The sequence below is a fragment of the Lactuca serriola genome, chromosome 2 (genome assembly GCF_051521515.1).
Source record: "Lactuca serriola cultivar US96UC23 chromosome 2, Lser_US96UC23_V15, whole genome shotgun sequence".
NCBI lineage: Eukaryota > Viridiplantae > Streptophyta > Magnoliopsida > Asterales > Asteraceae > Lactuca > Lactuca serriola.
Genome location: NC_136409.1, coordinates 132,980,447 through 132,995,825, shown reverse-complemented (window position 1 = coordinate 132,995,825; position 15,379 = coordinate 132,980,447). Strand labels below are relative to the sequence as shown.

The 15,379-nt window shown below is 34.4% G+C and overlaps 1 protein-coding gene across 1 annotated transcript; it reads left to right on the top strand.

Moving 5' to 3' along the window:
- Nucleotides 1-12,646: 12,646 nt before the first annotated feature.
- LOC145086813 (uncharacterized) lies at nucleotides 12,647-13,860 on the top strand. Its single transcript, XM_079024648.1, has one exon. It carries the CDS (start codon nucleotides 12,915-12,917, stop codon nucleotides 13,563-13,565), a length of 651 nt encoding a protein of 216 aa, XP_078880774.1. The 5' UTR covers nucleotides 12,647-12,914; the 3' UTR covers nucleotides 13,566-13,860.
- The last annotated feature ends 1,519 nt before the right edge of the window (nucleotides 13,861-15,379 follow it).

Below are 15,379 nucleotides of genomic sequence, written 5' to 3'. Positions count from 1 at the left end.
GTAGTAAAGAATATCCTCAAGTACCTACGGAGGACTAAGGACTGGTTCCTTACCCTCGATGGGAGTGACGACTTGAGAGTTGTAGGGTATAGTGATGCTGGCTTCGAGACTGATAGGGATAATTTCCGCTCTCAGTCGGGCTGGATCTTTACCCTAATCAGAGGAGATGTCACTTGGAAGAGTTCCAAGCAAGAGACAGTAGCTGATTCTACTTGTGAATCAGAGTATATAGCAGCGAGCGAGGCAGCAAAGGAGGCTATATGGCTAAAGAACTTCATTGGAGACCTTGGAGTTGTACCAGCTATAAAAGAGCCTATGGAAATTTTTCTGTGATAGTGAAAGTGTTGTTGCCTTAGCCAAGGAACCAAGGGATCATGGGAGATCCACACACATCGACTGAAAATATCACTTTCTTAGACATCGGATAGAAGAAGGAATCCTCATGGCAAAGAGGGTATCATCAGATGAGAACCCAACAGATCCCCTCAAAAAGGGACTGAGTCGGGTTAAGCATCTTCAGCATGCTCGGAGCATAGGGCTAAAGGATGATATAACTTTTAGTAGTTAGAAAATTTGGAAATTTGTAAAGTGTAATTGACATTTGATGATAAATAAAAATTGTGTTTAGTTATGATTAAAGTGTTGCTATCTTTTGTCAATCGTTTACTATAATTTCTTTTGCATGTTTTGACTTCCATAATATTATGTTGTGTTTTACATATTATTCAAATTTTCCACAGTCGGTCATATGTTGGAAGTAGATATGAATTAAGACTGTCATGAAGTTGGTTGTAAGTGTCAAGTTTTGGGACAACACTTCATGAGTACTCATAAGTTCTGAGTATTGGAATCAACCCACGCTCACTGGTATCACTTTATGGAATTTATCTTGAGTGAATGTGAGACGGTAATATCATATAAGTCTTCAAACCTAGAGATATGATTTATTGCCTATGAGTTGGTTATGCATTGATTGTACGAAAACACATTGGTAACTCGATGTTATAAAACGTGCTTTTGTGTATAATTCAACAAGTAGTAGAGCAAACACATGAGTAAAAGTTTATCTATTCCTTCTTGGATTAGAAGCTGATATCTGGGCCCCTCGATGATTTTGTTTTGACCTATGTATCGGGCCCGGTCAGGAATAAGTTGATGTGTTCAATTAAGTTCTTTGTCAAACAAATCGGATATCAGGAAACAAACTGTTAGACAATAAGAAAGACATTGTTCTATGTATTTGTCCGGCTGATATCTAGAGCAGCGGATTATATGATCACTTATCTCAAATGGCGTATCATCATCTTCTTAGTTCCGAGAGACCTTAAAAGAGCTACGATTGCCGATTGGTTCCTGAAGTCATACTTGCAGTTATAGTTATTAGACTTATCCAGGTGGGAGACTGTTGGATAAGGTGTCTAATTCCATAACTATTTCTGGTATGTACTTGACCCGACCCGGCATGGTCCATTTGGGTTGCATGGCACCATGCATTTGGATAAACTAAATGAGAGAAATAACACTTATGGTTTATTAATATATTATAAGTTCTAATATATTAATAATATTATTTAATTAGTTTGATCAAGAATAAATATAGAATTAATTAAGTGATCAAAAGATAACTAATTAAATGTATGGGTTGATTATGTAAATCATCCATAACTTATATAGAGGGCTAAGAGGCTCCATGGATTATCAAGTTGGGTTTCACCCATAGGATGCTCCATGGAGTTAACCCATGGATCATGGAAATGAAGAGTCATGTTACATTAGAGTTTACATGGTGTAAGCCTAATGCAACACACTATATAAAGCTCATGTTCTCCCAAAATCGGCACACATGGATTCTTGAGGGCTCAGAGCCTATTTTTTTAGTGTTAAGATTCTCTCCAAGTTTACTCCATAGCATTTGGTGTTGTGTGAAGCATTTGAGGCATCACACTTGGGATGCTAGGCTCACAAGGATTCAAGGAATCAAAAACAACAACAAGGTATGTTATTGTATGTTACATTTAAGTTAAAATGTTCCCCATGTATGCTAGATAGGATCAAGAACCTTGGAAATCAACTTTGCATGAATTTTAGACAAACATAGATCCAAGGTTATTAGGGTTGCACGTACACTTAGGAAGTGTTAGAATGCTCAAAACTCACCAGTACATGTAAATTTAAATACCTTGGATCTATGTTTTCTCTATTATACATGCAAACTTGAACTTTCCAAGGTATTACCCTAACTAGCATACAAAACTTTGATACTTGGGTAATAAAACAAGTTATATGACATACCTTTTGTTGTAGTTGGAAGCCTTGGACCTTTAAGAACTTAGTGCCCCAAGTGTTGTACCTCAAATGGAATCACACAACACCACCGGCAAATGGAATAACTTGAGAGAAATATGTTTGCTTCACAAATCGGCTAGCCTCACTTCTTATCACTTAAGGTACAATTTCATGAACTATGAGGCTTCTTATATAGTGTGCATATTAGGGTTACACCATGTAACTCATAAATTTCCACATTCCTCATGATCCATGGGTTTTAACTTCCAAGGAGTATCCATGGGTCACCACATGGGTTTAGCCCAACATGAAGAACTATGGATTATAAGCCCACTTTATAAGAATGAATGATTTACTAAATAAATCCCCATTTATTTAATTAGTCTCTTTTGATCACAAAATTAATTCCAAACAAATTCTTCATCAATACTAATTAAATAATATGATTGCATATTAATATATTAGAACTTATAATATATTAATAAATCATAAATATCTTCTTCTCACAAAAGTCTATCCAAATTTTTCTGATGTCATGTAACCCAAATAAACCATGCTACTCTCGGGTCAAGTACATACCAATAATAGTTATGGGCTTAGACATGTAATCCAACAGTCTCCTACTTGGATAAGTCTAATAACTATTATTGCAAGCATGACTCCAACCCGACTAGCAATCGTAGCTCTTAAAAGTCGCTGTCGAACTCTGACCTAGTCAATGATGTATCCATTAGATAAGGGATCATATATTCCTCCATTCTAGATATCATATGGACTGATACATGGATTATAATCATTCTCTCTTCTATCTGTTGTTTCCCGATTTCAAATTTATGACGATTGACTAATTGAACGAATCAAATCAGTCCAAGCCTGATGTTATCACTAAATCATCGAGGGGGCCATAGATATCGCTTTTATCCACATGGGGTAAAAGGAACAGATAAAATTTGACCCAAATGCTCGCTTGTACTTACTCATCAAATTACACAAAACGATATGTTTTATAACATCCAAGTTAATGGTGCGTTTACATATGTCAATGTGCAATTAACTCGCAACTATAACTCACATGACTCTGTTTGAAGAATATAAGACATTATTATCTCATGATCACTCGTGATAAAATCCATGAATTGATTTAAATGAGCGTGGGTTGAATCCTATAATCAAATCTTATTCCAGGAGCACTCATGAACACTGCAGCCTCTTTGTCCTAGACAAACTACAGACCCATTCATGACAATCTTGCATCAGTACCTACTTCCAAAGTATGATCGACTGTGGATGGTTTAAATAACCTAGTTATTCGGGAAGTCAAAACACGCAAAGTGAATCACAAAAATGATACTAATCCTATATGGCCCAAAAACTTTTGAGTCATATTGATTACTCATTATTTACTGTATAATGTTTCAAATAATCAACTTAATACTTGAATTAAAACAATATTTGTCCCATGCTCCAAGAATTGACACTATATTTTCTAAATGATAGTTATGCCATGCACCAAGCATGCACACTATGTTTGCTATGGTCCTTAATTTGTGAAATTGATCAATTGAAAAATATTTCAATGATGCTCATTTCAAAATTCAAAATCCTTATTGCAAGTGTAAGAATTCCAAATTCTTGTCACTACTAGAAAGTGTTAGATTCTAAACTATCATGCAATGATTCTTTTGTAATGTCTAGGTGTCAAAAGACACAGAGACTTGACCAATGATATTACAAAATATTCCTATGGAGATTGTTACAGGACAATTCCATGGAAATGAAGTCTCAAATCCAAAGTAAATTCCTTTGAACATCCTTCTTGCATGAAAGTCTCTAACTTTTTCATCTATTCTTCAACTCCTAATATGGAAAAATTCCATATTCCCTTTTGACTATCACTTCTGAACAAGAGTTGCCTCTCTTCAAAATATGTCAATATGGTCCATCCATTTTTGTACTACCAACTGTCCTTAAGCAACCAATCTTTAGCGAACCTTATATTGTCCTTACTAGTTGTTTAACCACTTTAGTCATATCCAGTTCTATACTTTTCCTCTGAATTCCCTAGGCATTTGAAAAATTAGAGCACTAGAATATTATAGCATATGTAATCGATCTTATACCCGAAGCATATGGGATAAGATTCATAATTTCTAACATAAAGACATGATACTTAATCATTCTTTTGCTATAATATTTCTATTTGCCATGTTCTCAAAATTTAGATTATGAAGAGGGATACCCTAAGCATAACTAATTTTTTAGAATGCAAGTAAACTTTCCACACATAGAATTTCCTTATGTTGAATCATTCCAACATAAAATTCATACATATTTGACTAAAATAGATTAAAATCTCAATCTAAGCTTTTAGATTTGAAATGAAGTATGAATTCCTCTCCCTTAATTATAGAGAAACAACTTTTCAAACCCTGCATCTTTGCAAATTGAATTTTTTGTTTTTTATAATTAACATTACCAACTTGCAACACTTTCCATAATGATTATGCTCTCACTAGCATTATAATTATTATCTTACTAGCATAACATTTATGCTCCCACAAGCTTTGACATGTATTCAAAAATCAGTTGGACTTCTAGAAATCAATACTTATTGACTTTCTTACCAAAGTTCAGATTTCTGATATGAGATGCTTCGATAAAACTTTATCTAGGCTTCTCATATATCATACACCTTTCCTTAGATAGCTCACATGTGTGTCTTAACAATTTTAGAACTTACAACAATAAGTCTCAAGTTTTTAGACCTTTTCCATTTCTCATAATTCGAATTATGAAGAGGGATGCCGTAATCATAATTGAATTTGAGAATGCAAATATCACAATTGCTATATCCTTAAAATCTACATAGTGAAAGCGTTTCCTCACTATCATTTTCATGAAGCGGAGAGAAACCTTATGACACTTAGATTTTATGGTGTATGTGTTCCTATCCATATGAATTTTTCATAACCATAATCACAAGACAAGGTTAGTGACAAATCCAAACTCATATGGACTGAACTTGTTCAATCTTAATTTCTTGCCACTTGGTAGCACAAGGACCTACCATTGCTTCCAAGTAGTTATGAAAATAATTGAGAACTCATAGAACTATGAGTGTTATAAGCCCTCTTATGATTATGTCACTCAAGGTTACAATATTGGAGTATGACTCTAAGACTTGTTTTGGGAATGAAGTATGACTCATCATCTTGATTTAACCATTTCTCCAATTCATGATTCCTCTTCTTAGCCTTAGAAATGCATTAAGATGTCTTTAGAGGATCAATTGTGATATGGTTTTCCATAACCATTAAGATGATCATGAAACATGATACTAAAGTACTCTCCCATCTTTTCAGATTGGAGAAACTTTTATCTTTCTATCCAATTTGATTCCTCTCATTCGTTCTGCCATACATTGAAACTTTTCCAATGTTTCAGAATTATACTTAAACTTGTAAGCATAACCATGTTTACTAAACTTTAATAAATCATGACGAATACTCTTATCAATCTTTGTGGTGGATCTTGACCAGTGCACACCTAGTGTACACGATCCCCTAGTCCCACTTGCCTCACATATACATGTGATCAAGGAAATAGTCTTAATTTACCAAATATGAAAACTCTCATTCATCATACAATACAACTTGCATGATTCCAAGTTTCTGTCCAATTGAAACTTGGGTGATGAGAATCTTCCCTTATTTGGTAAATTTAGACACTACCACAAACGAAAGAATCAAATTCATATTTCCAATATTTCTAGAAACATACAAACATCAATTTTTTCATAAATGCCATTGCAAGGAGATATAATAAAATTAAAAAAATATTTATTCATAAAATGCGCAAATTTTTTTTCCTCACGATGCAATTACAAAAGAAAACTATGTTATTGCATATTTCCTAGCAATCTATCATAACTTCTAAGCAGCATCTCAAATATCCGATCTTCAAACCATGCGATTGAAATCCATCTTCGCGATCGGATTCAAAATACTGTTCCTTTAAGCTTCCTTCCCTTTGCATGATCCTACAAAACATCAAAATGCAATCATGCAACATCACGTATTAAGAATCAACAATTAGAAACTTAATAGAGTTAGATAGTAGACTTACCTGGAGCAGAGTCAAACTTTTTGATTCTACCTTTTCTCAGATCTTTCAGGTAGTCAGGACAGCTTCGCAACTAATTACCCTTTTCCTTGGAATAGAAACATATAGACTCTTTGGGAATGGTACACGCGACAATCTTAGACTTAGCTTTTCTCTTTCCCTTGGAAAGAGAAATCTTTTATGGAATTCCAATGTTTCCATTGTCAATGTCCATGGAAGTTTGGGGAGGAGATATTCTAATCAAATTTGCTTTTCAAGTGCACGAAATCATTGTTGATTCAGCAACAACAAGCAAATAGGTAAGATCAGTAAGGGCCATGTCGTGGTCTATCACATAGTAGTCCTTAATGAACTCACTATATGACTCAGAAAGTGATTGAAGAACCCAGTCAACTGCCAACTTCCTCGAGACTACGACACCCAATACTCTAAGCCTGTCAATATGTGACTTCATCTCCAAGACGTGAGTACACACATACCTTCCATCTTGATGTTTCATTGCAAGTAGGGCTTGAGTGACCTTGAATTTTCCAAGTCTTTAAACTTGTGGGTTAAGGAGAATTATTGGAGGAGGTGGAGGAAGTGAAGTTCGAATTCCATGATCCAACCGCGGGACATCATCTTTAAGATGAAAGCTTGTTCCAAAGAATTTGGAAAGACCACAATTGTTTGAAATATACATCTACAATGGTAGAAATTCAAGTTAGTTGATTTGGTCCTTAATATAACACCCAAATGAAATATTAAGGCTAGGACCCAACACAATATTTTACAATTTAAAAGACGGATGTCATAATCCAAACTGCAAAATATTTGAAGGTAGGTAAATGACAATTTATCAATTTCCACCACGAAAAACGAAAAAAAATTTTAGGTTTTAAGTGAATTGAAACTCCTAGATCCTTTGAGATTCATTGAAAACTTTTAATGGAATGTTTAAATCTCGATTGTGCCCTTCAAGTTTGTGACTCAGATGTCGAGGATCACAAACAATGTGTGAATAACCATGCAAATTAGCCTGGTACACTCAATGTTACAACCACCTAATCAATGTGTCGGTTAACCACACACGCTCCCTTGATCTATAATTAGCATCAAGCTACCCTGTTCCATGAACTGTTAGTCCATATTAGTGTGTCGGTTAACCACACACACTCTACTAACGGCTTAACAAGGTGCAAAGTACAATTTCATGGGTTAGCACCATATTCACATTTTCCTAAAGTAACTAAGATTGGGAATTTATAAGTGTTTAGTTACTTTATATTTATCATTATACTTTTAATGAACGGAGAATTAGAGTCCTATGCTACCCGTTCGACTAATGACCCTCCACCAGTCAAGAAAGCGGTGGGTGAGAGTGGACACCCATTAAACTGTCATTTTATAGGCAGTAACCTTATACCCCCTCATAGACCGGCTTCGTGAATGAGGCCTACTAATGGTAAGACCGACTTTATTCTTATACATACATACACACACACACACACACACATATATATATATATATATATATATATATATAACCTATAATATTATAATAGTATAAGCGTTGAATTTTATACTTTTAAAATTCTAGGGTTTGGAACTAATGTTTCAAAAGTTAGAATTTTATATTTACAAATTCCAAAACTTGGGGCCAAGTTTTGTAACTTTCAAAACCTTTGGAATCCATAACTTATGAGTTTAATAAATATTTTATGAAAAGACTCTTAACATTCCATAACTTGATGAAAAGTAATGGAGTTCTTAAAACCATTTATGGGAAAAAGACTCTTCAAGTTCATAACCTATTACTTTAATGATTTCTATAAAACAAAACTTTCCATTTTCCATAAATTGAGGACAAGTTATGGAATTCATCAATATCATTTAGATCAAATAATCTAATAAGAAAATCAAACAATTTGTCTATGATCTAAGTTAAACTCATAAGAACAAGACAATTTAAATCAAACAAATTTCATGCATGTAATTAGTCTAACCATATAAACTAATACAAAACATGAAACTTTGACAATTATCTTATAAATTAGATAAACATGATCATTACCACATCAAAAGCGGGTTTATAAGTTCAAACACAGTTTAGGGTAATGATTCAAGCAAGTAGCATCAAGTATAATTGAAAACAAGCCTAGGCTCTCATACCACTGTTGGGTTTTGAGCATTCTAACACTCCTAAGGTGTACATGCAACTCTAAATACCTTGGATCTATGTTTTCTCTATTATACATGCAAACTTGAACTTTCCAAGGTATTACCCTAACTAGCATACAAAACTTTGATACTTGGGTAATAAAACAAGTTATATGACATACCTTTTGTTGTAGTTGGAAGCCTTGGACCTTTAAGAACTTAGTGCCCCAAGTGTTGCACCTCAAATGGAATCACACAACACCACCGGCAAATGGAATAACTTGAGAGAAATATGTTTTCTTCACAAATCGGCTAGCCTCACTTCTTATCACTTAAGGTACAATTTTATGAACTATGAGGCTTCTTATATAGTGTGCATATTAGGGTTACACCATGTAACTCATAAATTTCCATATTCCTCATGATCCATGGGTTTTAACTTCCAAGGAGTATCCATGGGTCACCACATGGGTTTAGCCCAACATGAAGAACTATGGATTATAAGCCCATTTTATAAGAATGAATGATTTACTAAATCAATCCCCATTTATTTAATTAGTCTCTTTTGATCACAAAATTAATTCCAAACAAATTCTTCATCAATACTAATTAAATAATATGATTTCATATTAATATATTAGAACTTATAATATATTAATAAATCATAAATATCTTCTTCTCACAAAAGTATTTCCAAATTTTTCCGATGCCATGCAACCGAAATGGACCATGCTACTCTCGGGTCAAGTGCATACCAATAATAGTTATGGGCTTAGACGCCTAATCCAACATTTTCTCCTTCTTTTGCTACAAAATACTACACTATCTCACAAATGAGAGGGAGAGATGATTAGGGTTCACAAGGGCCGATATGAGGGTTTGGAGGCTGATAAAAGATCAGCCCTAGAGACTTAAGGGGATTATATAGGGTGCAAAACCCTAAAATTTAGGGTTTCACATCCAGCTACCAACACACCGAGTTCCCCCTCACTAACACGCCGTGTTGTTCCATGAAATACGCGGCCTAAAGTCCTTCAACACACCATGTTGAGACTAACAACATGCCGTGTTCCAAAGGAAAAACATGCTTAAAGAAATAAATCTCATACCTGGAAGTCGGGATGTTACAGAGATGATCAACGCTTCCAGCAACGTCACTACACAAGGGACAAAGTTCACATATCATATATACCCCCTAATAGCAAGATTTAAGGAAACATGAATCATATCCAAGAAGAGTCTTTAAGCAAAGCAATTGACTTTAATCGGTACCCAGCCCACCCAATTGAACATACAATAAACGTCATTCGCCTTGACATCCGCAATTAACCATCTCAAGGATTGAACAAATAAATTCTTAGAGCAATTTCCCTTCTAAAACCATGTGTCTTCAAATTATAATAGAGCAACAATCAAAATTTTGTTGTTTAAAACCAACAACAAAGAGTCCTCTCTGCCTCAGTTGTCTCGATCAATTCGAATGCAAGACATCTAAACTCTTTCCTTGTATTCTCTCCTTGATTTACAATCTTTATGAGCTTCTAAATGATATAGATCTAGAAAATCATCTTTTAGCACTAAGACATCACACCATTTGTCTTTCCAAAAGAATGTATTATCTCCAACCCTTAGGCATCTCTCCACCAAGTTATCAAAATTGATACCGTAATTCTCCAGATCCTGGTCAGTTTTCGTAATAGTAAGCAAATCTCCTCGGAGGGATCCAAGATCACCTCTCAAAGTAAATATGACATTTCCTATGTTTTTAGGTGTCACGTAGGGATGAAAGTGGGTCCAAACCCGACCCTAATAGACCCAAACCTAAGAAACCCGAAATCGGTTAATGGGATTTTTTAGGACCAAAAAACCACACTAGTATATAAGAAGCGGTTTTGGTTCAGTTTCGGGTACGGAACCGGGTAAAGTGGGTTTAGAACCGGAAAATCCAGAAAAATCAGAATTTTTTGGTAATTACTTGCTACTTAGTGTATTGATACTGATATCTTGACTTCAGGGGAATGTTAGTTGTTGAATATGAACCCAAAATTGACAAATTTATAGTCTAAAATCATTTATAAATTCAAAACTACACTTTAAAAAAATGTATGTCATTACAACTTTAAATGAATGGGATGTGTGTGTTTTAACATTTTCACATAATACAAAGTACAAAAACAAATAGGTGAAAGTTGAAAATTTTCAGCTTTGATATCCCGACTTCGGGGGACTATAATACATTAAATACTAAACCAAAAATGACAAAGTTATAGTCTAAACTCATCTACAAACTCTAAACTACAATTTGGAAAAAACCGCATGTAAGTCCGATTTCAAACGAATTAGATATGCATATTTTAAAATTTTCATAGAATATAAAAAAGCGGAAAAACTAAAAACTTTGGGCTTTAACATCCCGACTTTGGGGGAATGTAACTCATTGAATATGAACCAAAAATTGACAAAAGTATAGGCTAAATTCATGTACAGACTCTAAACTACATTCTGAAAATATATATATATATATATATATATATATATATATATATATATATATATATATATATATATATATGTCAATCCGACTTTAAGCGAATTAGATATGCATGTTTTAACATTTTCACAAAATACAAAGTACAAAAACAAAATGTTGAAAAGTTGAAAATTTTCAGCTTTGATATCTCGACTTTGGGAGACTGTAATTCATTGAATATCAAACTAAAAATGAAAAAATTATAGTCTAAACTCTTGTACAAGCTATAAATTACAAGTTGGAAAAACCGCATGTCAATCCGACTTCAAACAAATTAGATATGCATGTTTTAAAATTTTCAAAGAATACAAAAAATATGAAAAACTAAAAACTTCCAGCTTTGATATCTTGATTTTGGGGACTATATGTCAATGAATATAAAACTAAAAATGACAAATTTATAGTCTAAGATTATGTACAAACTCTAAACTACATGTTGAAAAAAACAGCATGTCAATCCGACTTGGAACGAATGAGATATGCATGTTTTAAACTTTTCACAGATACCGGTTTTGGCCCCTAAAATTGGTTCCAATTCCTAATATCGGTTCTGGTTCTTAAATCCGGTTTACTCAGATCCGATGAACCCAAACCCGGATTACCTGGAACCTGGATAAAGTCAGTCTTTAAACCCAAAACCAGAACCGATTCTATATATTTTGATTCTAACAGTTCCGGTTGCAGTCTGATTCCTGTTTCAGTTTGATTTTTCGGTTTTAAATCTCATCCCCAATGTCAGGTGGGTTGCATAAACCCATGAACAAGATTGCATCATCTGTAGTTGTACCAAAAAAAACAATGAAAACAAAAAAAACAAAAAAAGAAAACCTTAAATGCCATATTAAGAGTATTATATCTATTTAACTAGCATATCAAATACTTAGTAATTTTAGCATATATTAACAACTTTGAAAAATAAACATAACAAATACTTATTAATTTTAGCATATATTATCAATTTTGAAAAATATAGTAAGTTTCTATTGATGATTAAATATGAATTAAAACTATAAGAGGTTGTGTGGATTATTTAAATATGATTTGCTAATTAATTAAGACCTTCAAAAAAAAATATTTAAAATTAAAACGCACCAATTGATCAAGAACTTTCATCACACTTTCCTTCGTATATATTTAATCGTCATCTAAGGCATGCATTCACTTGCTTGCTTTTTTCATTAATCTCCTCATCTTATCTAACTACAAGATCACTTCTATTATTAAATATTCATTCAACATTAATTAATTAAAGAGAAATTAAATATTTTCTTATATTTTATTGCTAGTTATTTTTCTACCATATGAAATATTGATATATGTCACATTTAACCACATATTTAATCCGTTTGTTACCATTTGTAAGGATAGTAGGAAGAAAATATAAGATGATATTTAATTTCTATTAATTAAGTTTGCATACTAAAGAGTAATCGTAGAATTGAATAAGGTGACACTAGTTATTATTTAATTAATGAAATTCTATAATTGTTTTTTGATTATTAATAGAGTTGGAGTTCAATAACATAAAATTGTTAGTATCTTAAAATTCCTAATCTTTAAAAAACATAAAACAGAAAGTGTAACATTAATACCAATTTGTATAAAACACATGATTTGAAACGTTAATAAGTAAGAACCCATTAAAACATTATTATCTGGTGGGTGGCAGGTCGCCGTCAATCTTCGCCACCATTGTCCACCACGTCCACTCCCGTCACCTTTTCCGATAAACATTCAATCCCCGTGCCGGTCTCCCAAATAGTCTTCCTACCTTCAACTGCCTACACCAACTCTTAAATTAACAATCTCAAAATCCAAACACTTACACAAAGAAAAAATGGTTTTTAGCAAGCTCGCTACTGCTCTAACAGTGATCTTCTTCGTCTCCATCGTAGCTCTCATCTGCGAACTCCTGTACGTTCTATGGCGCCACCGTTCCTTCCGCCGCCACTCCTCCCCTCCTCCTCCTACCCACATCGGCGACCAAAACCCTGATAACTTCCCCACCGCTGATGCTGCAACTAAGGAGCTGCTGCTTTACTTCTTCTGCTTGAAACCACATATACCAGAAGATTCATCTGGACGACCCAACAAGAACACAGATGCATCATCGCCGAACGACGAGGTGATTGACGTTTTTAAGTTGTTTGAAGCAAATGGACCCTCGAGGTTTCTTTGCACTATCAAAGAGGAAGACAAAGAGGATGTGGAATCAACGTCTGACGTTGACTTTGCAAACAGATCGACGACAAAGAGTTCGTGCTTGCAGACGGGTGTTCAGTTAGCTCGGGAACCAGTGGCGGTGGAGGAGGAGGAGGAGGAGGTGGCTGTGACGGTTGACGGGGATGATGGAAGTATGAAGACGGAGTTCTCTACGACGTGTGATTCACCGTTGTTTTTTACGCCGGAGGGATCTCCGTCACGAGAGGTTATAGATTTGGAGTTCGTTATTTCCGTTCATGCAACCGGAAACGTGGATGAAAGATGATCGGTAGGCGTATATGTGTATATATAAAGCATGGAACTTTATGTGTATCTCATGTTGTAGTGTTAGCTTCTTTATGTGTATCTTTGAAGCTTGAATTTGCTGTTGATGTATTGTGATCCACCGGAGGAGATACTCTCCGGCTAAGGTATCCGACGTTTTGGTCATGTTTGATTGTTTGCTATAATTTTAAGTCAACAACCGAACTAGATACTCTTTTGTTTCCTAGTCCATAGTCCCTAGTCCCTACACGGTATATATGCTCCTACATGATATCAAAACAAATTATATTTTTAAATATCTCATATTTATATTTTTTCGTTTTTAAATCGACAATATGAAGTGGTTTGATTATGATGGCATGTGCGGAATTAGAAAGATTTAGTAATTCATCATACAAATTCAAGAACACAAGGAGTAAATAAATCTTTTTAAGCTCTTATTAGATCTAGAAAGATTATACAAATGGGTTTGTATACAAATTCTCTCTCTAGTCTAACACTCCAAATGATTCTTTTTATAATGGGAGTCACTCACTTCCTATATATAGGAAAGACTCAACTCATTTACACATACAAGAGAGTAAGCCTAAAACACTACATCCAAGAGTGACTTTGCACCCTAACATTCTCCCCCTCAAAGTTAGGATTGGATGTCCAGCTTTAATCTCCAACGAGCCAGCGCGATCAAGACCAAACTCCCCCTCGAAGTAACACCGGTCTTCAAATCCGCAAATGAATATTCGACAAACCCGAGAAGCTTCGAATACCCATCATTCTCTCCCTTTTTATAATCAAAAAATGATTATAAAACCCACTAAGGATGAGAAGCGCCCGAGGAATAGTCTTCACAAAACTCCCCCTTGATGTGTACCAAAAATGAATCACCAAAAATCTTGCACGGAAAAACAATCACGAAAAAGCCAAAAAAAAATTTCAATTTATGAAAAATTTTTGACTTTTTTTTTGTGAAAGTTGCAAGATTTTTCAAAAATCGGGTAGAAATTGTCACTTTCTAAAACTTGCAGGGACCCGTTGCGTCCAAAACAGCCAAATATGCAAAACTCTCTCCCTTTTCCAAAGCTGGGTAGAAAGCGTCAATTTGCACAAACTGCAGGGGCCTGAAATGCACTTTCTTCAATTTTCAGCAAAAAATAGTCCTTTTTCGAATTTGGGTGAAAACTGCCAAAAATTTGAAGTTTCAGGGACCATCTTCGTAAATTCTGCCCTTTTTCTCAAACATACGAAGATTAGTTTCAAACATACGAAGCCTCAAACAATTTTCAAAATTGGGTGAAAAGTGTCAAGCATACGAAACTTGCTTTAATTTTCGAAGTGTCAAAAATTCGAAGGTTCAAGGGCTGTTTTTGAAACTTTCCTTTTCTTTTTCAATTCATACGAAGTGATCAAACATTCGAAGATTCAGGGGCCAGATTTGAAAAATTCTCATTTGTGCAATTCATTCGATATACGAAGCATACGAAGACCCATTAATGAACAGTAAAAGTCTTCGTACGAATTTCCAATATACCCCCTTCGAATATTCAGGATATACCCTTTGTACATTCATCCATATACCCTTCGATTCTTCAAAATCTAAACACCCCCTTCGTTTTTCCCAATTAAACGTCACTGAAAATCTATTCCCGAATCTTCTTCAACCCTTTGTTAATTGAGGCCATCGACTTTGAGATATCGACCCTTCGTGTTTTTTTTTTTTTTTTTTTTTTTTTTTTCAAAATCAAACCCAAGAACAAACAAATAGTGACCCTTTGTTCTTGACCTCAAGATCTCCAAAATCAAAATTTTTCTTTCTTG